The sequence below is a fragment of the Canis aureus genome, chromosome 15 (genome assembly GCF_053574225.1).
Source record: "Canis aureus isolate CA01 chromosome 15, VMU_Caureus_v.1.0, whole genome shotgun sequence".
NCBI classification, from domain to species: domain Eukaryota; kingdom Metazoa; phylum Chordata; class Mammalia; order Carnivora; family Canidae; genus Canis; species Canis aureus.
The window spans coordinates 37,745,047-37,772,551 of record NC_135625.1 but is presented as its reverse complement, the minus strand read 5'-3'; the positions used below and the strand labels follow the sequence as shown (position 1 = coordinate 37,772,551).

General features: G+C 40.3%; 1 protein-coding gene across 1 annotated transcript in view; it reads left to right on the top strand.

Annotated features, from left to right (window-relative positions):
• Positions 1 to 6,920: 6,920 nt before the first annotated feature.
• The window catches only part of LOC144284159 (uncharacterized), a 48,026-nt gene continuing 27,441 nt past the window's right edge, over positions 6,921 to 27,505 (top strand). The window contains exons 1-4 of the mRNA XM_077848495.1: positions 6,921 to 6,932; positions 14,695 to 14,755; positions 15,701 to 15,745; positions 18,366 to 18,486. Of these exons, the coding sequence (XP_077704621.1) occupies positions 6,921 to 6,932; positions 14,695 to 14,755; positions 15,701 to 15,745; positions 18,366 to 18,486 (239 nt within the window). The remainder of the gene's footprint in view (positions 6,933 to 14,694; positions 14,756 to 15,700; positions 15,746 to 18,365; positions 18,487 to 27,505) is intronic.

The window sequence follows — 27,505 nt, the reverse complement described above, 5'->3', positions numbered from 1 at the left end:
TTCCACCAGCGTTGTATTTAACAGCTGCTTAAGAGTACTAAGAGTACTGTGAAGGCTAAGGACTTGGATTTTGCTTCGCCCAAGAGTTCTAGCTTGTCAGTTTCTTAGCTAAAAAGAATCTTCCGCCTCTTTCTGTGGCTTATTTTCAAGTCTCCTCACTCTGCCTTTGTAGTGTTGAAGCTCCAAAGGTTGTCTTTTCTGTTTGTAATGCAAGTGCCTGATTTCAGCTTTGACTGTGGAGGCATCCTCTTCGAGAGTATCTCCAATAGCTACATACAGACTGAGGAGTCAGGAGGGGCCTTTGTTTTACTGAACTTGGTTGAATTTGATAATAACCATTTGGGCCCTAGTTTCTTTTTTTTTTTTTTCCCCTGGCCTTAAATTCCTCCTCTTATGTTTTACATTCACAAAGGGAGTGAGCCCTTGAAACCCTAGAACCCGACCCCAGACACCCTATCAGCAGAACCCCAGGCACTAGCTGTCTGCCAGAGACCTCATTGTGTCCCCACTGACAGTGCCTTGTATGCTCCGGGGCTAGTAAGTAATAAACCCTTTTTTCCTTTTAAGTTTCATAATGGTTATTGCTGAAGGGCATCATGCAATCATAATAGGAACCACAAGGGTTGGTCCACTGCTGGCATTGGCTGAGATAGAGAAGTTGTCAGTGGGAAGCACCCTAGGGCCCAGGAAAGCACCACCAGGCCTTTCTAGCCCATGGTATTATATCAATAGGCAGAGACCAGCACAAAACAGCCTTCCTGTGCTTTCCAACCTGCTCAAAGGGGCTGAGCTGTCAGACTGCTACAACTCACTTCCAAGCTTTGACTGTTCTTTTCCTGGGGTTTTGTTCTCCCAGTTTGGGTATCTCTCCACACCGTCTTCCTAATTTTGGCAACTCCAGCATATGTTGCCATTTCTCTTGTTCCTTTTGCAGCTACTTTCCTGCTTCTAGTGCCTCTCAGCCAAATCAGCACTTTCCCCAAGTGTCTCTCTTTTTTTTTTTTTTTTTTCCAAAATAGAGGCAGTTCAGCTGGACCGAGAAGCACTGGAAGATACCGGCATGTTTTCCTTGAGGTGGACTCCAGGCCTCAGATTTTACTTTGGGTGAGGAGTGGGAGTGGAGGCCTTCATGGACAAGTCCAAAATCATCTAGAACTGTCTTGTGCATTCTATGACATCTTTCCAACACTGCACTTCCTTTGCCTCTCTAGTCTTCCCCTGAATGAAACCTGCTACCAAGCGCCCTCTATCAAGGCCAACCGTGATTCCAAGCTCTTTCCAGTTTCTGCTGCACAGGTCATGAAAGCAACTGGAGCTCATTAATTTATCTATAACCCATAGTGGGCCATGTGATGCTGGTTTGCATCCTGAGGAGCACAGTTCTCGTCTTTGAAGCCATCACCATGCCTGCAGGTTGGGAGTATTGGTACTGTCTGGGGCACCACGGGCACCACAGGTTTTTGTTTTATCAGAATTTCTGTCTTAGCCATAAGATGACATTCTCCCTGTTGTTATACCTGGGCTTGCTAACAGTTCAAATTTGCCAGTTACCTTTCCACTCTGAAGCTCAGGCACTGAACCAGGAGTCTAGCTTCTCAACCTTGCTGTGACAACAACCAGTAAGCCTCTCCAGATTCCCTGTTCATGAGGTCAACGAGCTCCCCTGGAGTCGTTTATTGCCTCTTGGGGCAAGTGTTCCTCCTGGAGTCCAGGAAGAGGAAAGCTGAACTCAGCAGCTCAGAGACCAGAAGAGGTGGTAGTGGGTGAGGCTCTGGTCAGCTCTGTCCCTGGCTGATGGGTTTGCAAACCAAGGTGGTAGGTGAAAGGCAGGAACCTCTCAATTCCAGAAAGTCTTTCACATTTAGGTCTTCCCCTCCCTTCTCTTTCTTCTCCTTTGTCTTCCCCTCATTCTCCCTACCCTTCTCATTTCCTGGGGCCTCTAAGTTGGTAGATGGAGAGAGAATGCAAAGAAGGTGAGTGAGAGAATGTGGTGTAGCAGGTGAGTTTTTCTGGGAGAAGAAACGGGAAGAGAAGCTTTCCAGTTCAGCACTTTTACAAAATATGTTTATCTATGCATCTCATTTTGTTAACTGTGCTCAATAGCTGTTTTGATTTTGGCTTTAAGTCTCTCAAATTTGTGAAAACTTACTTACGTTTTTATTTCTTCTAGTTTGTATATTCTGATGTCTTCTTTGGGGACAATAGTTATCTGTGTCTTCGATCTCCAGTCTCTCTGTCTCTCGTATGTAAGTTATCTCTTCCTCTCCTCATTTTGGAAGGATATTTGCAGTATGTCATCCACAAGTCAGTATAACCCAGTGTTGATTCTGCTCTTTCCTGCAATTAATATTGGTTTAATTATCCAATTGTATTTTCACTCCCGGTGTAGTGTTCCTTTTCTTTCAGCTCTCTCTCTCTCTCTCTTTTTTTTTCCTGTATCTCAACCAGCATCTTGTACATTTTGGTTTTCTGCTACTACTTTTCATCAGCCCTCACATCTTATTTTGGAGTCTGGTTTTTTTTTTTTTATTTTTTTTTTAATTTCTTGAAAATAGAAACCACATATTTTATGAAACTTACTTCTCTATCTAATTATAAATAATTTTCAGAAGTCCTTTTTTCCTTCTTCAGCTTAAATTCTCATTTACATGGAAGATTTCTTTTATGAGCTCTATCTTGTTTGTTTTTTCCTTCCTTCCTTCATTGCTTCCTTCCTTTTTCAGGAAAGAGAGATCCAATCACTTATGCAAGTAAGTAAATTTTGATTGGTTCTAACTGTTGATTGTTTTCTGCCTTCTCTTAAAAGTTTTTTTTTTTTTTTTTTTACTTTATTTAATGTATATCTTTATCTGAGAGAGAGATGTGTGTGCCAGAGAAGGAGGAGAGGGAGAGAGTGAGGGAGAAGCAGAGTCCCCAGTGAGCTGTTTGCCTCACTCAGGGCTTGATCTTAGGACCCTGGGATCATGACCTGAGCCCAAGGCAAACACTTAACCAACTGAGCCACCCAAGCTCTCAGCTTTCTGCCTTCTCTTGGATGACAAGCAGGAAAACTAAATAAGGTGCATAGATTCAAACCCATTTCTAATATGTTATGTAGTCTTTAATTTAGAATTGCTGGCCTGAAGAATCTTTTTTATTTGACTTGATTACCATCCTATTGGGGAAAAGTTTAACCTATATAATCTGAAGCAATCTGTGCTTCTTTACTGATCGAACATGATAAGTGAAAAAATATAGCTCTCTAAACGTAATTATCCTGCAACTTTCAGCCCTTTGCCTTAAAAACTTGAGTTGTAACTTACAAAGTTCCACGTTCTTTCTGTTACCATCATCAATTATATTTCGTGTTGGAAAATGTTTGGTAAAATCATGTCCAATGAAGGAAAATGAGAATACTGAACTAGCCCTGCTCAAAAGAAATTGGCTTTATTCCCTCTGAAAATGAAGACCTATCTCCTCTGAGGTATGTATGTACAGGGATTTGATGGATTGAACACTTTAGCAACTTTTCCTCCATGTGGCTTGTCATTCTGCCTCATGACTTCATCTGAGCTGTGGTACATAGGCATTCCTCATTATATCTACGTTTCCTAGAGTCTAAGACCCAGACTATTCTGTACTATTAAAAATGTCTACACTTTACTGTTTTCTCAACAATAAAATAAGATTGAATGAAAGGCAAATTCTTAACTTTGCCACACAAATGGTCTAAGTGGCTTGGTCAAGAAAATACATATATTTGTACAGATTCCTGTTGCCCTGGTTATATGTTTCTCCCTTTAAGAGAAATGTGCACACATTCACAATCATGAGTGATGATTGAGTGTTGTCTCAGCAGGGGATATAGAAGAGGGGCTAATAGTTCACTAAAGTTCTAGTTCCCTGGCTGATTCATGTTATTTCACATCTCTTTCACCTCCTTGATATTTCCTATGCCTGTTTGTACCAGCAATCATTCAACTCATTCATTTATTCAGCAAATGTTATTTATCAGGCCAGAGATATGATTATGACTTATACAGATACAGCCCTTGCTCTTATAAAATGTATAGTCTAATGAGTAGAAAGCCAATAAACAAGAAAATGAATAAATAAATATTTATAAAAGTTGTATTAGTCACTGTGAAGAAAGTAAAAAACTGGGAGCTGTCCTAGAAAACACAGAAGGGATGGGGCACAGTCAGTTAAGCATCTGCCTTCAGCTCAGGTCATGATCTCAGGGTCCTGGTATCCAGCCCCACATCAGGCTCTATGCTCAGAGCCTGCTTCTCCTTATCCCTCTGCCTGCCAATCTGCCTACTTATACTCCCTCTTTGCCAAATAAATAAATAAATAAATAAATAAATAAATACTTAAAGAGAGAGAGAGGATGCAGAGGAGAATACTTCAAAGGACATGGCTGGAGACTTCTTCTCTAAGTTGAGAGAAGTGAGAAGAAGCCAGTTTTGTGAAGTAATGTGAGGATGGCAATCTGTGTCCTACGCAGAATTGTAAGTGGGAAGGCCCTGAGGCAGAAGTCAGGAGGAAAGTAGGAATGGAGCCATAACATGAAGTTGGGAGAGGTAAATGTAAGCCAAAACATACAGATTTTCAAGGTAAGGAATATGGGCTAAATTCTAAATACTGTGGGAAACCACTGAATGATTTTAAATAGAGTGACGTGACATTTTAAACAGAGAGTAATGTGATATGTTTCAAAAACAATTCTAGAATAGGGAATGGGGAGGATGTAGAACAAGAGTGAAAGCAAGAAAACCATTTAGATTATGATGCTACCTGCACCAGAAGAGGACACATCAGAAATAAATTGTACAGGTACAATCAGCAAGGCATGCTTCTCATTTAGACACAGGGTATAAAGGACAGGAGCAAAAAGAGATGTCCCTAGTGTTCTTGCTTGAGCAGTGGAGCAGATACAATACGTTTTACTAAGATGGGAATGACTGGGATAGGAACAAATTGATACGGGAAAGGGAAATCAAGAGCTCACATTTGGACATGATACTTTTGGGAAGTCTTTAACTTTGAGAGTCCTACACATATGCATAGAATTCAAAGTCATATGAGTGAAACCGAACACCTCAGGTTAGAGTGTAGATAAGAAAGTCCTTAGCAACACTAACACATTGAATTTGGGTGGAGGAGGAGGAGCCATCAGAGGAGACTAGACAGGAGAGAAAAACGAGGTAAAAAAAGAAAACAAGTGAAGTATAGTTAGATGAAAGCCAAAAGAGGAAAGTTTTCAGGAAGGAGGATAGACACATGTGTTAGAGCTGGTAAGAGGTTGGGAAGTTCATATGTCCTCAAAATGTGAAATCAGAGGTGCCTGGGTGGCTCAGTCCACTGAGCATCTAGCTCTTGATTTCAGCTCAGGTCATGATCTCAGGGTCCTGAGATGGAGCCCCACGTGGGGCTCTTCACTCAGCAAGGAGTCTACTTCCCCCTCTCTCCCTCTGCTCTCTCTTCCTATTTGTGCACACACACAGTCTCTCTCAAATAAATAAATAAATAAATAAATAAATAAATAAATAATTTATTAAATCATTTTTAAAAATTTGAAATCCTAAAGGTCATTAGCCATTTTGACAAGTGCAACTTTGTTTGAAGGAAGAGGAGAGGAAACTGGGAGGGGTGGGGAGAGTTAAATTAAAATTTAATGTAAAATGAAGGGGGATAAATCATTGAATCACAGTCAGGCAAGTTATCTACACATAGCATGTGTAGATATCTATTTCAAGATCTTTGAAGGGGCCAAAAAAATGGGGCACAACCTCAAGGACAGCAAATCAAAGAAGGTTTTTAAAAGATGGGAGGTTCTAGAGCATGTTTATCCACTAATCAAAATGATCTTATAGAGGGGAAAGAGATGAGTGATGCAAATCAAGGAGAAGTGATCTGTCCCTGGGAAGTTGAGAAGGAATGGGATCCAGCATGCAAACGAGGAACTGCGTTTTGATAACAGAAGGGAAACATTAGCTGTTGTAGTGGGAAGAATGAAAATGGAGACAGGTAAGTTTACAGTATTCTAGAACAATTCCAGATTTTACTAACCCTTTCTTGCTCAGAAGAGCAACCCAGTCCCAATTCTGCACTGCAAAAGCAGATGACAAAGTCAAGGACTACACTAACTGATCAACAAAGCCCTAGATTCTAACTTCTGTAGCTGTTCTCTGGAGGTCAGATGCCAGATTTTAGATAACAAGGCAGCAGTGGTAGTAAAAGGTAAATTCTAGTTAGCATCTGGAATAGCTTTGCTCGTATTTACTCAAGTATTGTATACCTGCTGCTATGAATCCTTTCATATCAGTGTTTAAAAACTCGTTTTGTTTTAGAGATAAGGATTTTTAAGTTGTCACTTTTGTTTTAAAAAAAAAGTGCACACAGACTGGGAGAGGAATGCAATATTGCCTTTAACTGCACCAAATGCTGAAAGGAAGACAACAGCATAGCTTGGAAGCCATTTTCTGGTGTACTTAAAAAAAAATGTTTATTGCATTATCTTCAACGCAGTGCTCTGGGATTTTGAGCCACGGCTGGTCTGGCTAGCAGATACTGACATTTTCTCCTTAAGATACATCTGACAAAACCCACAGCTCACTAGTCATCTGGCTTATGGAAATATTTATAGGCACCTTTGAACTCAATCACACAGCAAGTAAGACCTACAGAAGAAGGAAAAGCAGTGACAACTGTTAAATAACACTTGTCTTATTTTTCCACTTTTCTTAGGCATGAAGTCAAGGGTTAAATGCACACATTAAAAAGGGAAAAATGCCTGCTATTAGGTTCAGTTAAAGGAAGAGTTCAAGAAACATCACATCATAGAGGATTTTCTCTCCCCAAAATGAAGCATCGTTTTAGGTTGCTACCTACATATGTCAATTTAATTATAAAACCAATTTTATAAATCAGAAGCAATAATGGGGTTCTCGGTGAGTGGGTGTGTGTGTGTGTGTGTGTGCATGCGTGTGTAATTTTTAAATATTCAGTGTGCAGATTTTGCACTCCAGAGAATTAATCAAACTGTCAGGCCCAAGACCAAAAACTGAAAAGCACACACAGTGGTATGTCATGGTAACTTAGCAACCAGAGCTGAAGAGGTTAAGACAGAAATTGCTGTCATTTTCTTACATTTAAGAATTTCTACCTCATACTTTCCCTGCTCCCCACCTCCCAAACACATATTCTGATTCCTCCAGGTGGTAGTTCACCAAATCAAATCTTTTATATATTTTAATGATCTTGTGTTTGACAATTTCTATTTGTGGAGGATAAAAGGAATCACCCACTGAGTATGGAATTTCAGAGCATCTGTGGATACTTCATTGATCAAGACTCTAAGTCTTTTGTGCATAACACAGGTGTTGCCAACTTGACACAATTTCCCATCAGAATGTGAAACATACACAGATAATGAGCAATTCCTATACAGAAGCATAGCGTCAGAGGGACATCACCGGTTCCATGACAGGTCCGTTCTGGTACTAAGTGGCAGTTGCCTCTGTCAGGATGACAGGTGTGCAGCAGCCCTGAAGGGGCATCATGACAGGGCCTTCATATGGTAGGTCCTCTAGGCCAAGGAAATTCTGGCTTAACATATAGGAAAGAATTCTGTACCTTGAGTCTTGAGTGAAGGGCAGAAATTAAGTATTTGCAAACAAAGTGTAGAGGGGGGCATTATTAGGATACTTAAAATGCTAATATATTTAAGTTTGTATAATCCCCTATTGGCCTTGGATTAGAGAGAAGACAGAGGGATTACTTATTTCCTTCTGCCCGATCTCATCAATGTTGGCCTGTCTTATTGAGCACTCTTTACACCAGGCTCTTACATCAAGGAAAAGAGGCTTATTTGAGGGTAGCAATGGGCAAAGGTGAAATGGAGCAGCTGCATAATCCTCCTTCTCCATGCTGACCCTTGGAGAGATTGCTTAAAAGGTCATATGTTTCCTTTAAGGTGGACGTGGCTGGGGGTAGATGGAAAATAGTAATCCCTCTCGACTACAGCATGATTGTGCTAGATTTTTGGTGCAACTTTTAAAAAGAGAAGGCCAAAATGTCAAGATACTGTGTGGAAAAAAAAAAAAAGAATGTGATTATGCCAACCATAATAGTTCCATTTTATTATTTGAGGCTCTGTTCTTGTGGTGTTCCTGGCCCTGGCCTGGTCCATTCAAAATACTTGCACCTGCCTCACTGGCCCATCTTTCCCAAAAATGTTAATCTCAGAAGCAGGATTTGAATGTTCATTGGTAAATTTAGTCTCAAGGTGAACAGGAACTTAACTATCAGTTCATTGTTTTATCTTAATTAAGAAGACACAAAGAACTCTAGAAACAAAAATATTCTGGAGCCAGGATTTACTGGAAATAATCGGGCTACTGGAATTTTTTTTTTCTGTTGTTTTTGTTAAATCAGAGCTCTTGCAGTTCATAAAGACATTAATCATTTTTAAATTTTTTCCTCATTTACTATATGAGATGGTATAAGAGACTTATGGAAGTCATATATACAGGCAGGGAGAGGTGGATATAAATAAAACAAAGCAAAAAACAAAAAGCTATGTGGCTTCTTTATTGTCCCTTCCTACACCTATTTGTGTGTGTATATATATATATATATATTTTTTTTTTTTTTTTAATTGGGAGGTATATACTTCTTGGGCCTCAGAAGTTGCTGGCTACAGATAACTTCAGCTTGTGTCTGAAGTCCAAGGATCATCACACTAGATTTTGCTAACCTCACATGAGAAAGTTTTTCCCCTTTATCATTTATGAGGCTGTGTCATGATGCCCTTTCTCTCTGACTGCTCATTATACATTCATTCATTTAAGGGGTATTATCTGAGCTCCTTTGGGGTCAGATTCCACAGTCTGAAAAAGAAAGAGGTCATGTTCCTTCCCCTTAGATCTGAAATTAGATATACTTCACATGAAGGCATTCCATATCAGCCCCAGGGAGGTGCTTTATCAGAGCTCTTGGTCAAAGGGTAGCCTGGTCATCTTGTCTGTCCTCTGAGTTACTGACCCTCAGAAAGGGTATATATACCTCCTGGATTGTGGAAGATAACTGCCTGGTGTATAGGAAGAAACTATTAGAACTTTCCTTAACATATTTTTTAAATTCAAGGAAAGGAAAGAAATTATGGAATCATATTAGTTCATTCTCATTTTTTCCTACTTTTGGAATCACATGTCCTACTTAGCATATGAAGTGCCCAGAAGAAAGAGGAGGGGTTTGCCACATGGATGGTTTAAATGGTGGCATCCTCACTTGCTTTTTAGAGTGTTGTGATACTGGGCAGTTTATATTTGCCCACTTAAGTGGGTCTGTAAATTGTATTATCTAGTTCTACTAAACTAACCCTCAAAAATGTACAACTGCCTTAATATATCCCTGAATAAAAACACTACTGATGGATGAAAGATCTAAATGTGAGACAAGAATCCATCAAAAATCCTAGAGGACAACACAGGCAACATCCTTTTTGAACTTGACCACAGCAACTTCTTGCAAAATACATCTATGAAGGCAAGAGAAACAAAAGCAAAAATGAATTATTGGGACTTAACCAAGATAAAAACTTCTGCACAGCAAAAGAAGCAGTTAACAAAACTAAAAGACAGCCTACATAATGGGAGAAGATGACATATCAGATAAAGGGCTAATATCCAAGATCCATAGAGAACTTATTAAACTCAACAGCAAAGAAACAAACAATCCAATCATGAAATGGGCAAAAGACATGAACAGAAATCTCACAGAGGAAGACATAGACAAGGCCAACAAGCACATGAGGAAATGCTCTGCATCACTTGCCATCAGGGAAATATAAATCAAAACCACAATGAAATACCACCTGACACACCAGTGAAAATAGTGAAAATGAACAAGACAGGAAACCACAAATGTTAGGGAGGATGTGGAGAAAGGAGAACCCTCTTGCACTGCTGGTGGGAATGTGAACTGGTGCAGCCACTCTGGAAAACTGTAGTGGTTCCTCAAAAAGTTAAAAATAGAGCTACCCTATGACCCAGCAATTGCATTGCTGGGGATTTACCCCAAAGATACAGATGCAGTGAAACGCCAAGACACCTGCACAAGAAATATATCTCTTCTCTATGGCCTTTTCCTATTTTTGCCTCAAAAGGCTGTCAGCCATAGCTTTGTCTTTAAATGTGGCTGGATCACACTTTGATTCAGTTTTTTACTGACCATGTCCTACGCTCTTTTCTTTGCAGCAGTGTTCTGTATGGTTCCTCAAACAAGTACATTAGGTCAGCTGGCATTTTCGGGGGTTCCGTACTCATGTGGTGATCCATAAGCATATAACACATGGGCCACCCCCTGATTTCCCCTGCAGATGCCTCATTCCCAAAGCCAATTTCTGTGCTCTCTAGTCTCCAAGGTGGCTCACCTGTTGTTGGTCTGCCGACCCCCGGAGCTGCTGGATGATATCTGAAGCTGGTCCCCCAGGCCCTAGAGCCAGGACACTGAAGATAAAGTCAGGCTCATCCAGATCAGTGGGTGACAGATTTCAGAAGTGAGGGAACTCACCTCCAAGGCTCGTGTTGGGTGGCCACAAGCCGAGGGGATCTCCACCAGTGCCAGACAGAACCTTAAGTTTATGTGGATACACTAATGGGTTTTGGTCACGTCTACTGTCAGATGGTCTGAACAACATATTGCTCTCTCAAGGCAATGAGAGAAAATGAAAATGGCTCCTTGAAAATGGCTCTGACTGAGAAAATGGTGGGCAGAGCCTATAGCCCAAGGACAGGTGGCAAGGGAGGAGCCTCTGATTCTCCTAAGCCAGCTTTCAAGTCAACCAGAGGTCCCAGTCTCTCCATAACCTCTTTTCAACAGTCAGGGTTTCAAAATCTCACACTGGGTCAGAAAATACTTTGTTGTGTGGGCTGTATTGTGCAGTGTAGGGTGTTTAGTTACTTGTCCCACTTCTACCCACTAGACGCCAGTAGTCAGCCCTCCCCTCCTAAGAAAAATATCTCCAGGTACTGCCAAATAAATCCTGGAGGACAGATTCACTCCTGGTTGAGAACCTATTGTTTTCAGGGCTGAAAAACAAAATAGCAGATTGCTATGGGAGGACATATTAGGGAAGATTTAGATGGGGCTACCTGAGAAAGCCACCCTTGAGGAGGAGGTATACAAGCCGCCACCTGAAGACTGAGAAGAAGCCAGTCTCCTGATGCATGGATGGGGGAGAGTTTTTTAGGTTGCAGACATAGCAAGTGTGCCAGACTCGGGAACTGAGGCAAGGCCAGTGTTGCTGCATTACCGTGGCAAGAAGTAAGGCTGGAGACGTAGGTAAAGTCAGGATCACATGGACCCCGTACTCCACTATGATGATTGGTCCTGGGAAAAGTCCTGATCTGCAGCCATTCTGCACTCATTCTTGAATTTTCAAGAGGATTACCACATAGCCTTGTGGAGCTTTTTGAGAAAGGGTAATATTAGACATTGTAGATTAGTTCATCTTTCTAATAATTGAAGATATTCACCGTTGGAGCCTGAGAGCAGAGACTAGTCACACACACACACACACACGCACACACACGTAGAATTCACACACACACGTAGAATTCACTTTCCTGGGTGGAGGTTTGGCTCCAACAATTCACAGACTATTAGTTAACTTAGAATTAGATCTTGAATATTTAGAATCCTCGGGTATTGCTTGAAATAAAAAGTTGGTAAGGAGAGAAAATTGAGATGTTATTTCTGCAACTCAGGATATGCATTTGCCAATTCCTCCAAGAAATTAGTTGAGAAATTAATCTGCTGTGTTCCAATTTGCATAATTAACTTTGTCCAACCCCAGATCTCTAAATTCACCTGCTTTTCCAAAGGAAGATATTTGCCTGATAGTTTCAACTCTTTGGACCTCAGTTTCTCTCCCTATAAAATGCTACGATGTTTAAGACCTAGTCAATGCCTAAAATGTTTTGATTCCCTGATCTTTTCTATTTTGCCCCCTCCTAATAAATATAATTATTTTAGTGACATCATGATGAGGCAGTATAACGGGAGAAAAATTGTTCTCTTTGATTTCTCTCATATGGATTACTTGGATTTGAGTTTGAAATGATATAGAGTGCCACATGGTCTTCCATAACTCAATTTCTCTATCAAAACCAAAGGTGAAATGGACAGGTGCCTTTGGTCTGGCACCCAGCCAAAGATCTATCCAAGAGCAATTTGCTGAAAAGAAATAAGAAACTTTCTCTTCTGCCAAACTTCCTCATGCCTGCTGCTCTTGAAAAGCTATTTCTACAGAAAAAAAATCTATAAACACAGATATAAAAAGCAACAGTTGCTTCTGTTCAAGTTCCCATCACATGTGACCTGATTTTTCAATCCTGTGTGATGTCTGGACCCTTGGTTCCCAGCGAGAGCCAAAGCAAACTGTCTTCAAGAGTCCCCATCCTCTGTCTGTTTGCAAACCATACCCAGTTTGCCCATTAGGTAGACATCTGGCATGGGGACCCCAGCACAGCTTCCACGTGGAGCCTCATTCTGAGACGGGGGCCAAGCTATACCCTGTCAGAATGTATCTGAAGACATGGGGTGGTAGAAATGAGCTGGTTCCTGACAGGAGGACCAAACAAGAAACATTTTTGGGACAATGGGTGGCCTGAGGCTGATACTGTTTTCTGGAGAAGGGTAAAGAGTACAATCATCTACTTATTGCCCTTGGAAAAGCTGTTGCAAGGGAGAGAGAAAGATAGAGAGAGTGTGTGTGTGTATGTGTGTGTGTGAGAGAGAGAGAGAGTGAGAGAGGGAGAGAGAGAGAATGTGAGCATGTAACTAATATCTGAATGCTAAAAAAAATTCCCTACTCCTTCAGACCCTATTTAAAATTCTTTTTAAAAGAACTGTTTTTGCAAGAAAACATGAGCTTCTGGTCTATTTTGTTATCATTTGTACCTGCTCTTTGCCGTAGTCATGTACTAAAATTTCTTCCTGATGTTTTGGACAAAACCAATGTTTTCAGAGCCAAATTAAAAATTTTGCATGAGGATGCTGCTGTACTCTGGGAAAGAAAACTCTGCAGATCTCTTTTGTATGTATAAGAAATTTAGGAAGCCTGAAGTTGCTTAAATTTACAGTAATATCCTTGATGACTTACACACTCTAATAAAAATACTACCTGGACTGGTTTATTATTGCAGAATAATAGATACTCCTGAAATGCAGTGGTTTAAAGCAACATGCATTTTCTTGGTTCACATGCCCAGGTTGGAAATTGAAGCTGCTTTATCACGTGGCTTTCTGTGCAGTCAAATGCATGCCAGCTAGGCAGCACTGCTGCTGGGGTTGTCTGGCTATTGGCTAGAAGGATGCTGACAACTGAGTGACGTTGCTTTCATCTTCCAGGAGGCTAGCCCAGGTATGTTTATATGTGGTCACAAGGGTTCAAGAGAAAAAAGAGAAGGCTTTGACTCAGAACGGTGCAGTTTTTATTAACCCAAAGCAAGTCACAGGATGAAGCTCCATTCCTCCAGTAGGGAATTAGACTCCATGGATTGATAAAAGTTGCTGAAAAGTTACTTTGAAAAGGAGTAGACACAAAAAGGGGCCAGTTTTGCAATTGACCTCACTACTTAATATGGGCACATCTCAGATATTGTGGGTTTGGTTCCCAACCACTGCAATAAGGTGAATATCACAATAAAGTGAGTGTTGAATGAATTTTTTGGTTTCCCAGTGCATATAAAATTTATATGTATCTTATAATGTACTTTATTAAGTGTGCAATAGTATAAATATGTATACAGTATGTATACAATACATATAAAAGCATGTATACCTTAATTAAAAAGTATTCTATGGCTAAAAAATGCTAACCATCATCAGAACTTTCGGTGAGTTGTAATCACTGATCACAGATCACCAGAATAAAAATAATAGTAATGAAAAAGTTGGAAATATTGCAAGAATTACCAAAATATAACAGACACAAAGTGAGTAAATGCTGTTGAAAAAAATAACTTCCATAAACTTGTTCAATGAATGGTTGCCACGAACCTTCAATTTATAAAAAACACAATATCTGCAAAGCACAATAAAGCAACGTTCAATAATGAAACATGGTATGATATTGTACCTTTGACCATGCTAAGTGACTTACATAAATTTTCACCAATTTTTGCAAGAACTCAGTTAGCTAAATATAATTTTCTTATTTTAGTGTTGAAGAAACCAAGGTTTAGACAGACTCAGTAGTTTGTCCAAGATCATAAATAATAAGGAGACCAGCTTTGGACCAGGATTTGTGTATGTGACCTGAAATGTTTCCCTTTTTTAAAATTCCTACTTGATATATTTATCTATTTTCATAATTATCAAAATCTGTTGTCCAATTCTAGCATCTCATTCATCTATCTCTTTTAAAAAATCTCATTCAATCTTGTTATTGCTTCTATATAATTTATTAGTGGTTTTTTTATTAAAAGAAAATTTTAGAGTTGCTAGATTTGGTAAAGACTGGAACTAAATATTTTAGTCTTAAATAAAACCTAGATGGTAATTTACACTTTGTCTTGAAAATATTTCCTGGCTGTAATCCAATCTTCATGAATACACTAGAGTCGAGGAGTGGGGGCACATGAGGGTCCAAGAGAAAGGGAAATATAATTAGGAGGATGAAAACAAAGAGAATGAATGTTCTAGAATGGATGTGTAATTCTGGTGGTTTCTTATCTCTTCATTCTCCTTGGGAAGATCCTCCAAGGTAAGTGCTTTCCTCATATGGTAGAGTGGAAAGAGCCATGTCTTGGCAATCAGATCACTTGCATCCCAAGGCCTTTGCATGACTAATTAGTTGTTCAAGTCGGTACATCATTTTACTTCTCTAGACCTCAGTTTCTTCAATAATAAACCAATAATGCTACAGTCGTAAGCAACCTTGGATATAAACTATTCCAGCATTCTGATTCACTGCACAAGGACACCTGGAGGAGATTTCTGGGGCTGAAATTCAGTCCACCTTCCAAGCTAGGCTGTCCCTCCAAGAACAAATTTCTGCCTTTTCCAAACTTTTTAAAAAGAGTCTACTTTCAATATGAATATGAATGTTCTGTGTGCCTACCAAAAGTGATGCCTTTTTAACTTCTCATACATTTCTGTATAGTTAGCCTTTGTATTGCCCCTAATGGTCTCTATTCATCGTCTCCAGTAAATGGGAGTGAGATCTGTATGAGTATTATGCTCTCCTCCTGAACCATGGTTTAATGTAATGATCATTTCCTTCTAATTGAGTACAAGCACATGGTGACAGCAGCAATGCTTCATCCTCAAACACATCACCTAATGTTCACTCATTGTTAGGACGTCTCCCCCCCTTCCCTTATACCTGATGTCTGAGATTAACTTTCAAAAAGAATGAGTTGGGACTCTGGGTGGCTCAGTAGTTGAGCATCCGCCTTGAGATCAGGGCGGGATCCCAGAGTCCCCGGATGGAGTCTCACATTGGGCTTCCTGCAGCAAGCCTACTTTCCCCTCTGCCTATTACTCTGCTTCTCTCTCTATGTCTCTTATGAATAAATAAATAAAATCTTTAAAAAAAAAAAGGAGTGAGTCAAGAGAAGATCTGAAGGGAGTGCTCAGGGAAACATTGATCAAGCAACTTTTGTTCTAGGCCTCAGGGGAAACACTCTTTGTCTTGGTGTCTTTCTAGGCTTCTCATCATCAGAGGAACAAGACCTTACCATTTTATATGAAGGTATGAGCTAGGGATAAGAGCACGAAAGGGTCTGGTTTTGATGGTGGTGGGGAAGCTTTACAATGGCCACACACAAAGAATCCTCAGACTCAGTAGATGCCCAGCCAGGCACTTCAGAAGGGGCCCCACACAGTGTGGGACCAGAAAATCAGCTTTTAAAAAGAATATTTATTTGCTGGCTTTGGGCCCTATGCAGATTTCACTCAGGATTCTGTGACATCAGCAGACACTTAGCTATAAGCTTCACAATGTGGGATGCTGGTCAGTTTGGGCCCAAGTAATATAAGTAACTATTCAGAATGACATGTATAGATTCTGTGAGGGTAAAGTCTTACTGCTGGCATCCCTGCTCATGGTAAGGTTTGTCACATCCATGGGCTAGGCATTTCTATTTTTTAATTTGTGCTTACTATCTCAAGGTACTCATTTTCTTACAGGGCTACAAGCTATTGGAATATAAATTTGGAGTTAGTATTCTACTTCTGAGTTTTGTGGTAATTTTTTTCTTTCAAAACCAGTACTTACCTAATAATAATAATAATAATAATAATAATAATAATAGTTGTTAGTGTGTTTGTCTAAGGGGGCTACCTGCCATAGCAAAATAGACTCAATTTTCTTATGGTTCTAAAGGCTAGAAGTCTAACAACAAAGTGTCGATAGGGTTGGTTTCTTCTGAGCCCTCTCTCCACAGCCTCTCTCCATGGCCTGCAGATGGCCAGTCTCACATTATGTCTTCACATGTTTGTTCTTTGTGAACAAATGCCCCTGGTGACTACTCTCTGTTCTAATCTCTGGTCATATCAGGTCAGGGGCTACCCTAAAGACCTCATTTTAATTTTGTCACCTCTTTAAAGACGTTATCTTCAAATAGAGTTACATTCAAGGGTACAAGGGGCTAGGGCTTCAATATATAAATTTAAGAAAACACAATTCCACCTATATTACAGTCAACATTCTTTTTTCCCCACCAAATACGATTCTAGTCACTAGATACGGATTAAGTCCAGGCTTTCTCAAACAGTTTCATTGACATTTGGCTAGCTAATTCTTTGGTACAGTGGGTAGGAGGCTGTCCTGCACATTGTATTATGTTTAGTACCTTCCCTTGATTCTACCCATCAGATGCTGGTTGTACCTCCTTCCCCAGTTAGTGACACTCAAGAATGTCTCCAGACAATATCAAATCCTCCCTTGGAGACAAAACTGCACCTATTAAGAAACCTTCATTAAGTCTAATCTTTAGCACAACACTGCAAGTTAGCTTTCACTATCCCCAATTTATAGAGAAAAATGCTGTGGTCAAGTGAAGGTAAATGATCGGTCAAGGTCACACGGAGACTAATTAGCAGAGCCAGGATTTGAACCCTGGTTATTTTTTCATGACATTAACCTGTTCATTAGGGGCTGCCCTATACCTCTTTAACCTTCTTCCACTGTCTCTAATCTAGTTAACTCAAGCTCTGAAACATTGGTCTCAGACTAATCAGTAATTAACCATTTGATGATACATTTTAATCTCTTTGTGAAAGTCACAACTATAAATTGCTTTCCCCAAATGGGGACCTATAGGTATTGCTGATTGTCAGCTTGACATCACACTAATATGTCCTCTACTTCTGAGTTTGGTCATTAAAAGGGATGCCCAACTGGTTCAGTCAGTAGAGCATGCAACTCTTGACCTCAGGGTCATGAGTTCAAGCCTCACATTGGGCATAGAGCTTACTTTAGAAAAAAAAAATAGTAAATACTAAAATGATCATTAACAATTGAGAACTAGACTATAGAATACACTTCAAGAATAATAGATTCTGGGCACCTGAGTGGCTCAGTGGCTGAACATCTGCCTTTGGCTCACATCGTGATCCCATGGTCCTGGAATCGAGTCCCACATTGGGTTCCTTACAGGGAGACTGCTTCTCCCTCTGCCTATGTCTCTGCCTCTGTGTGTCTCTCATGAATAAATGAAATCTTTTCCTAAAAAAAGAATAATAGATTCTAAATCTTTGCTTAATCCTCACCCCTACAATTTATGAAAGCCAAATTTAAAGAAGAAAAAGGAATCAGAGAACTTGGGATATTGTCCACAAAGAATTAAGGATAGAATTAAAGGTTTATATTCTGCCTCGTGAAAAATTGTTTAAATATGTATGTAAATTTGTTTTTATATATATTTTTATTTATAGTATTTATAGTATAAATATATATATAAGCTTGCACAGTAAACCCCAGAAAATGTGACAACTTCACAGTGATATCCATTTTTTCTTGAGTCCGTGGTCTCATCACATCTTACCTGAACTTCTAATAACCTCTGTGAGGAGAGAAAACTAAATGATTGTGTGAGTGTGTGTACTGTGGTGTTGGGGGAGAGATCCCTTCCTTACTCTCAAGAGGTAATCTTTGCTTCCCCACCATGAAGCACAAGACTTGATTAACTTTATCCTAGCATACCAATAAATGTTGTATTGGCCATAAAAACAGTCAGCTCTAGTATAAATCCAACTCCAGTATTTAATTCCTTGACCTTCCATGTCAGAAATTCCCACAAGCAAGCTACATGCCCTGTGAAGTGTCTCCTTTTTATTGGTTCTAAATTTACCGTTTGATCACTTTGTAGCTCCTACACTCATCGTGCTACGAGACAACATAAAAAAGGACTGTTCCAGAGACCTTCATATTTTGGAACATCTTTATCCATCCTACTCTGACTGTTCCCTCTGCCCCAACTCTTCCATATGGTAATGAATCTCCTGGGGCAGATGTGATTTTTTTTCTATACTGACTTGAAGCTAATGAGAGAGAATCTTTACTTCAAGTGAGAATGATACCAAGCCAAATCCTCTGGAATATTGTTTCTACCTTATCCATTATTTTATTAGAATTATAATAATTTACCTTAAGAGATTTCTAATCCCCGTTGTCCATGCCACAATTTTTAAGAACCATTCTCCTATCCAACAGAAGAGCTTTGGAGGTAATTTTTTTAAAAAAAATAACTATTCATAGAAACTTCAATGACATTGTTTATTTATAGGGGTGTATTTTAAATACTATAAAAATCCATCTATCCCTCTTCCTCTCCCTCTTGAAAAGGTTTCTCCTTTTACTGTTTTGAAATTTTTATTTCTATGTTATCACAGTTTTTTGTAGTATAAATTTTACTAAGGAAAGATAAGACATATTGGTCACTCTTGCCTAGGAGCATCTGTGTCTATGATTCTTCACCAAAGTACATCGAAGTCACTCCTGGGGATTTTCCTGAACTATACACCATGATTCTTCTCCCTGCAGAGATGCACATTCACTCTGATATGCTTCAAATCACAGAGTTACTTTTACTGATGACAGTACATGGTATCTCTTGGTATGTCAAGGCTGTAAAATAATATTAAGAACCACTGGTCTGTATTAAAGAAAATGTATTATGTGGAGTGGGATTTTTTAGAAGATGGAATTTTAGATTTTTTTCCCCTGAGTACTTTACCCTCTCTGTATACAACCATATGCATGCCTCATCTGGGTGTCCTCTTCTGCTTTTCCTATTGGTCTTTATGTACCTGGCACAGTTGTCTCCACCCTAGAATGCCTATTTCAGACAACCAGGGAGAGTTAGCTGTACTGGCCTCTGTGCTCTGTGCTCTCTCAAGGTATCAAGGTGAGTTCTTGACACCTTGTACAAAATTGTTTCAGAGTTTATCTTTTCTGTCACTAGACTTTCAGATCTTGAAATTTAGGGATGATAGGGAGATTTATATCCCTCATGCAAAGAAACATGCCCAGCATATAGAGGGCTTTCAGTTAAATGCCTGTGAATGAATGAATGAACTAATGGAAATGAATTAATGAATGAAAATGAGTAAATGGATGACACTTTAGGGAAAGGATGGACTAAGTTAAAGAGAATTGGGAAACGTGTTGTGCAAACAAGGGTGAGCAATTTGAAGACACCTTGATGGGCTCTTAGCATGGCTGAGGCAAGATGACTAAAGACACATTTGCTTCACTAATCTGTTTTTAGCCAGTTAGGAAAGGACAACAGGCAAGAAAAAACATTGTTTTACTTTAAATCCCACAGAGTCAAGGTTGGTTCTTTAATCTGCCTGTGTCCAGCAGAATGTCCCAATCTTGGGTGAAAGTGTAAATGGTAAACCCACCCCACTTAGAAGTACTGCCCCAACATGGCAAACTAGAGGAGGTGTCCCTGGCGATGGGTTAAAAATAATAAAGATGTTCTGAAAATTTGATGAAAGCTTCAGGGTAAATGTTATTTTGATGTCAGACACTGCAGCAACAAGAAGACTGCATTCTAGAACTTATGAAAAAATAATGAAAAGGATTTGAGAATGCTGTTGTTTTTAATAATCATTAAAAAAAAGAATAATGTCATTTAAGTCAGTCAAAACTGAAACAGCCTGACAGACCCCCGTAAAGAAGAGTCCCAAGAGCAGATGGAGACTCCTTTTGTGTGCACATGGTGACAGAGGAAAATGTTGTCTCTCCCTTTACTTCTCTGACAGAACGACTGCCAGCACAGGACTCAGGGCTCTGCAGTGCGTGCATGCACACACATGTGGCCAAATAACTTAAATTTTTTAAAAAGATTTTATTTATTTATTCATGAGAGACAGAGAGAGAAAGTGAGAGAGAGAGAGAGGCTGAGACACAGGCAGAGGGAGAAGAAGGCTCCATGCAGGGAGCCCGACACCGGACTTGATCCCAGGACTCCAGGATCACGCCCTGGGGCGAAGGCAGGCACTAAACCACTGAGCCACCCAGGGATCCCCTAAATAACTTAAATTTTATCAGGCTTTGCAGATAGTTTCTTACCCAGTTGCCCAAAGCTAGTGAAAATTAAGATGGTCCTCACCATTGGGAAATACAATTTGGTTCCTCCTGAAAAATATTTAAAAGATGCATGTGACCCCCGCCCCCCCATGGCTGGGTATCCTGCCTCTCATCCATATACCCTGTTTTCATTCTTTGAGTCCCAGACCTCCTTAAAAGCCAGTGGGGGGTGGGGGAGGAACCAAAAGTTGGCCAAGTCACAAATTAGGAGAAATTTCTGTTCTGTTTAGAGAAATCTTGGGTAAAATTACACACACCTGCATGAGGTGTGAAACAGGAAAGCAGAGAACACAGGCAGGAAACACTCTACTTTGGGAAGAGCACAAGAAGTGTGGAATCCAGGCAAGGTGAAACACGCAGCGAACCAGGTGCTCGGGGGATACATTTGTGGGCTCTCCTCCACATCCCTATCAGCAAGTGGCTATTGGGATTGAAATGGCAAAAGGGGACTTTCCCCCCTCTCACCTGCTCGAGCTGCTATCTACAAATCACAGAACTGGGCAAAATACCTTGCTAGAATTTGTGTTAAATTATTATCACAAAATTTAATAGAGTAATGACAAACTCATGGCATTGAGGTGTCCCTGTCAGAATTCAAATTCCCAGATATGGTCAAAGCTCATTTTGCTTCTCTGTTATCTGGCTGTTTCTGAAATCCTCTGAGAGAATGTGTGACTTTTAGAATGACTTGGTGGACGGTGAAATAAATGGAATTTGTGACTATGCCCTCTCTCCTAGGGACACTGCCTATGCTGAGGAACAAACTAAATCTGAAACTGGAGCTAAGGGTGCCCACCCGCAAAAGTGAAGTAGTCCAATGTAAATAGCACCCAAGTGGTGGCATTGTCCTGTCATATGTCACTGACTGTGGCAGAGACTGCTCTGCACTTGCAGAAACTGCTCTCATTTTGTCTCATGGACACAAGCTGTGCTACATTTGCCAGCCCCTTTGCCATTAAATGTGGCCATAGAACAGAGTGCTGATGAATGGAATGCAAGTAGAAGTGATATTGGTCATTTCCATTCCTGGCTCATAAAAATGAACTGTCTCTTTCCCTGTGTACCGGCTGAATGAGGTAGATATTGTGGAAGCATCTGGAGAAGGGCACAGCCACGTGACAGATACTGGATCCCTTGCACGGCCAGCACATGCACTGGATCCCACATGAGGGTGAAATGTTGATTTGTTGAAGTGCTTGGATTTAAGAGTTTGTTGGTGCACATTACCTCATATACCCTAACCAGACTACTCTTAGGTTAAAGCCTGTGGCTTCAGTTCTTCATCTGTAAAAATGATGAGGTAGGCTCTCTACCTATCCTTGTTAGCACAGTTTGGGGAACTAGGAAGTGAAAGGATATACATATCCAAGTTTTGAAACACGCTCAAGTGTGATACGAGGCATTATGGCTTTGATGGGCTGTACCCTAGCACAGTCTCCTCATGCCCAACATTTTCACTCTTCTATTTGCCATCCCGGTGGGCTTCACCCACAGCCCAGACTCTTCTCTGCAATGGAGGCAGTTGATTCCCAAACATAGCTAGGAGACAGGAAATTCCTGTCTAGTTATTTTTGGTGATCATTGTGATGCTTGAGGCTGAATGAATTCACCGGATTCCTTCTGGACAGCAGGTTTTGGGGTTTGGGGTTTGGATTTTTTTTTTTTTTTGAGCAGGACAAGTAAGAAAGCAGATCATTCCAGATAGATAACAAGGCACTCTTGCTGACCAAGAAACATTTCCACGGCCATTTTTCCGGCGGTGAGAGTAAGCAGAGTCATCTTCTCTGGGAAGTCTTTGGCAGCTGCCAGGATTCTGGAATAGGCCAGACAAAGACCTCCACCTGATCTTAACCAAGAGCAAGCATCTAGAAGAAACAGAAGGAGAGCCAGCCACAACAGTGAGTAGATGAAGTGGAAGCCTCTGTGATTAAATTTGACAAAAGTAAAAAATAGCACACTTAGGTTCCAAAATGTTTCCTATGTTGGCACCACATGGTGGCCACTGCTTTATGACACACACATGGGGGTTCTGGCTCCATGGGTCCCTTGTTAAAATGCATAGGTTGGTTACCTTTGGGACAGTCATACTCTAGCCTCTTTCCAGATAATTAAGGCTGAAGGATCTTAAAATTTGTCTAATTCTTTCTTCTCCCTTTTGCAGTCATGACCCAAGCTGCGAAATCTTTTGTGCAGCATCACAGAGTCAGCCCCAGAATCCATGTCTTCTGATTTCTTATCCAGAATGTGTTTTTTTTTACCTCACCACATTCTGCTATCCAGAGGGTAGTAATATTCTGAAAAGCAAAAATAAATGTAGTATCCATTATTCTTAAATCTGTAGATATTGCACTGTGCCTACAAACACCAAAGCATCATCTATGTCCTCGAATGTAGCATATGTCATCTTATATAGTTGTTCTCTTAGGCAGGAAGGAAAGGTGGTAGAGGTAAGGGACAAAAGTCATCATATCTTCCCTTCTATGTTCAGTACATATGAACATTACAGAGAACAAATTTACCCTGTATATATGGGAAAGTTCTTAGTAAAAGTCATATCATAAACAATGTCAAGGTATAAGCATCAGATTTGTTTGACAACAATTAGCCTTTTGCATCTGCCATAGAGAGGCAGTTAGAATAGAATGAGCTGGAATAGAGGATTTGGAAGAAAATTATGCTATTGGTGAGTAGCTCCAGAACATAAGACAAAATGAATAATTTTGGCTTTTGGTTTTTGGCTGCTACAGGCTACAGTTCCAAAGACGTGGCCACATCACTGCAGAAGCATCCTGTAATAGAAGGCCTTGTGTACGTGTACTCAAACCAAAAATGTGCTAAGCAGATTGCCTTACCTATCTTCCTTCACAAACTTGCTCCACCTAGATCTTCCTGTTCTGGGTTAATGCCAAACAGCAATATTATTAAGAACACACACACACACACACACACACACACACACACACAGCTAAGATTTGTCTCGACTTCCCTCCTTTTATTTATATAGTCCACATCTAATCTGTCATCAAATCTTGTCAATTCTACCTTCAATATATATCCCAAATCTGACTAGTTCTTGTCACTTTTACCACTGTCCAAACCACCCTCTTCTCTTGCATGGATTGTTTCCATAGCTTCTTCATCCACCTTTCTGCTACTGCTTTTATCCTCAGCCATCTATCATCCCCAACCAGAATAAGTCCATTAAAACATAGGTCAGGGATGCCTGGGTGGCTCAGTGGTTGAGTGCCTGCCTTTGGCTCAGGTCATGATCCCGGGGTCCTGGGATGGAGTCCTGCATCCGGCTGCCCATGAGGAGCCTGGTTCTCCCTCTGCCTGTGTCTCTGCCTCTCTGTATGTCTCTCATGAATAAATAAATAAAATATTAAAAAAAAGACATAGATCAGATCTCATCATCTGTTGCTGCCTAAAACCTGTCAGCACTTCCCATCTCTCCTAGATTAAAGCCAAGTTACTTACAACAGCCCACAAAGCCACACCTGATCTGTTGTCTTTCAGCCTCTCCAACTTCATCTGCTGTTCCTCTACCCCTCCCTGCCTCAGTTTCCCTTACACTGGCCTTTCTCCTGCTGCTCAGGAGATGCTCAGCCATGCCCTTCACTCTTCCATCTTCAAACACTGCACACTCATCCTTCCTTCTGTCTGGTGCATCTTTTCCTGGGCAGTCTTGTAGCTTTGCCCCCTCACCTCTGGCCTTTACTCTGAACTTACCTACCCCTCAGTGACTTATTTACCAACAATTATGTTTAAAATAAAAATCCTTCCTATCTCACCTGCCTCACATTCCCAATCTACCCTTCCGTGCTGTATTTTCTCCACTCTTCTTGTAATCATCTAATGTAGTCTACCATTGGTTTTGTTAGTTGCCAGTCTCAAGTTTCTAGAATCTAACCAATGTGAGGGCAGAGATTTTTGTCTATTTGGTGTATGGTGGCATCCCCAGCACTTCCAATGATACTTGATAGGCATTCAAAAAAAAAAAAAAAAGAGCTTTTGAGTGAATAAATGAGGGAATGGATGAATGAGAAGTTAATGGATAGAAGAAAAGCTTAGTGTATGGGGGGATTTTAGCAAATATTTATTTTTCTGCAGTTCTCCGTACCTTAGGGCAATGAGTTCTGTAGTGGCAACCTCTAGATTGGAATGATAAGCAAAACCATCTTCTTTTGCTTGCACAATATTGTTATCACTGCTTTTATTGAATTAAAATGCCGTAGGCAGCTCATGGATGCTACTGCTCACCATTCCTCCCACCCTCATACGTCTTAGACTTAGCCGATTTGCGCATTGACTTTACCTCCCTGTCTGAGGCTTGAAGGCATTTGAGTTTACCCTGTTAATTCCACTAAAAAGATTGCTCTGTAGAGCAACATTTCAGAGGCTAAAGTCACATAATTCATTGGTTCATGTGTGTGAATTGATCATGAACTGGGCTAATGCCAGGGCACCAAAAATGAAGAAGTCCCTTCCTTCAAAGCTGGAAGTTTAATGGGGCTGTCACAGGAAGCCCAACTCCCACACACAGCAGACCCTTAAACTTGACACAAATATAGCCCTCTTTTCTCCCCCAGAAAGGTACATTTCAGAGATCCCATCATATCAACATATCATTAGGTAATTCCTTTCTTCCTCTCACTCTCCTGGGCCAGATTTGTTTTTCCATCTTAACTAAATAGATTTGTTTCTGAGGAGTCCAGTCCAGGCAAAAATCATCTGTGTGATGTTGGAGGCCCAATGAGGGTTGGTCTGTCAGTCCTTGTTGGGGGGAGCGTCCCTCTCCAATCCAGACTTGGCACATAGCGAATGACCTGTAGTTGTCCGGAAGGATGTATAGTCAAGGACTGGTCCCTGGCCCACCACCAGGCCTGGCCCAGCCCAAGTTATACACATATCTGTATCCTTAGCCCAGGACCTTCACTGTGACACTTTTTTCCACTTTGGTTCAGTATCTTTCTACTCCTAGCCCTGCCCCTAGCAGGAATCTTCTATTTGGGGCTCCTCAGCAGTGAGATGATTTCCCTTTTGCTGCACTGCTTCCACCTGACCCTTGCCCCTTGCTGTTCTGTGTGGAAAAATGGAACTCTAGAAAGTCAGCATTTCCTTTTGTTTCCTGTTTGTTTCCTATGATCATTGCTGATTTTTTGACCTTCTCTACATCCAAGAATGTTATGGGAAACTTACCTTGACTTCCAATTCTCTTATGTTCCCCCACTTCTTCCCCTTCTCCCTCCCTTAATACCATGGGACCAGCCAAAAGGCATAGCACTCTCTTGCCTTTTGCCTACCATTTGGGACTATGATTTTTCACTTTTGCTTCAGAGTCACCCCTGTTCCCTAGAAGCCACTAATGCCTTCCGGTTGTACATAGAATGGCATGTAAATTCATTATCATGGATAATCATGTCCTCAAAGTTCTGGTCCTCACTTCTCAAACCTTACCTCCTTATCTCCAACAGTCTCTGCCTAGTTCATTCTATTTTCGTCATGCTGGTCTTCTTTCTGAAACAGATCAGACTCTTTCCTGCCTCAGGGATTTTGTACACATTTTTTTTTTTTTTTTTTTTTTTTTACCTCTGCCTAAAGTGTTTTTCCCCAGCTCCAAGCATGGCTGGCTTCTCATACATCAGATCAAATGTCCCCTCCTTATAATTGTACCTTTTCTGATGTGTCCCTCACCCAGACATTCTTAATTTCACTACCTTGCTTTGTGTTTGTAACCATTGTTGGTACCTTGGTACCTTAAAATACATTGTTTATTTACTTACTCATCTATTACTAAAATGTAGCTCTTATTACCTCAAATTGCAGTGCTCAGGAGGGGACATGGATAAGTACATGTTCTTCCTGTCTTCTGTATTGACATCTGTCAACATCCAGGTCACTCATTGTGCTCTTAATGCTCTGAGTGTGTGTGTCCAGGTCACATTAATGGCCTATTCAGTTTTCCATTGTACAGTTCCATGAATTCTTCTTCTTAATGTATTTCACCATTACTCTGTCTCAATGAGCCTTTCTGAGAACCGTAATTTACCATCATCTCCAACTTCTAAAATTGTCCTCTCTTAGACAACAATTATCTATCTTCCTACCACACCCCTTTCTCAATTCTGACGGATTCTTTCCTTGAAGCTTCTATTGATTTCAGACCCTGAATCCTTTTTCTCCTACTTCCTGATAAAGCTTCTCAATTCCATTTCCTCTCTCATCTGCTTGGAACTCATGACTAAACATTTCAATGCACTCTCTCAAGCTTTGAAATGATTCTTTTGTTACATGACTGTACATTGGACTTCCTTGGCAATGCACTTGGACTTACAATATCAATATAATGGACTTCACAATGACAGTATTCTTTTTTTTTTTTTTTAATTCAGTTTCAGTGAAGAGAGCACAGCTTTGCTTGGTAATGCTTTAATTCATCTCTATGGTGCCCCTTTTCATTCTTCAAAAACAGATAGATCCTCCTCTTTCCTCAAGCCTCCAGCTAGCCCCTCATTCTTCACATAAGACCACATCTTTTCTATTTCTATTTCTATTTCTATTTTCTATCTATCTTATCTATTTCTATTTTTTATCTTTTCCATTGAAAAAATAAACAATAAAGTTGATTCTAACAGGCATGGATTATTTCAATTACTTACCTCCACAGCTCCAAACTTATCTAAGACATCTCCTGGCTTTGTCTTCTTCCGAGCTATCTCAGAATAGGAAGTGTGCAATGTATTCTTGCATTTTCAGTACCTATTGCACTTTGGGATAGGCATTTGTTATACATTGATTGAATAAGTGAAACAACAGCAGATGGGAAATTCAGAACTTTATTAGCAGAAAGTGGGATGTTTAATATTGCGAAAACTAATACAGATGTGCTCAGACAGATTGGTGGTCTAGAAT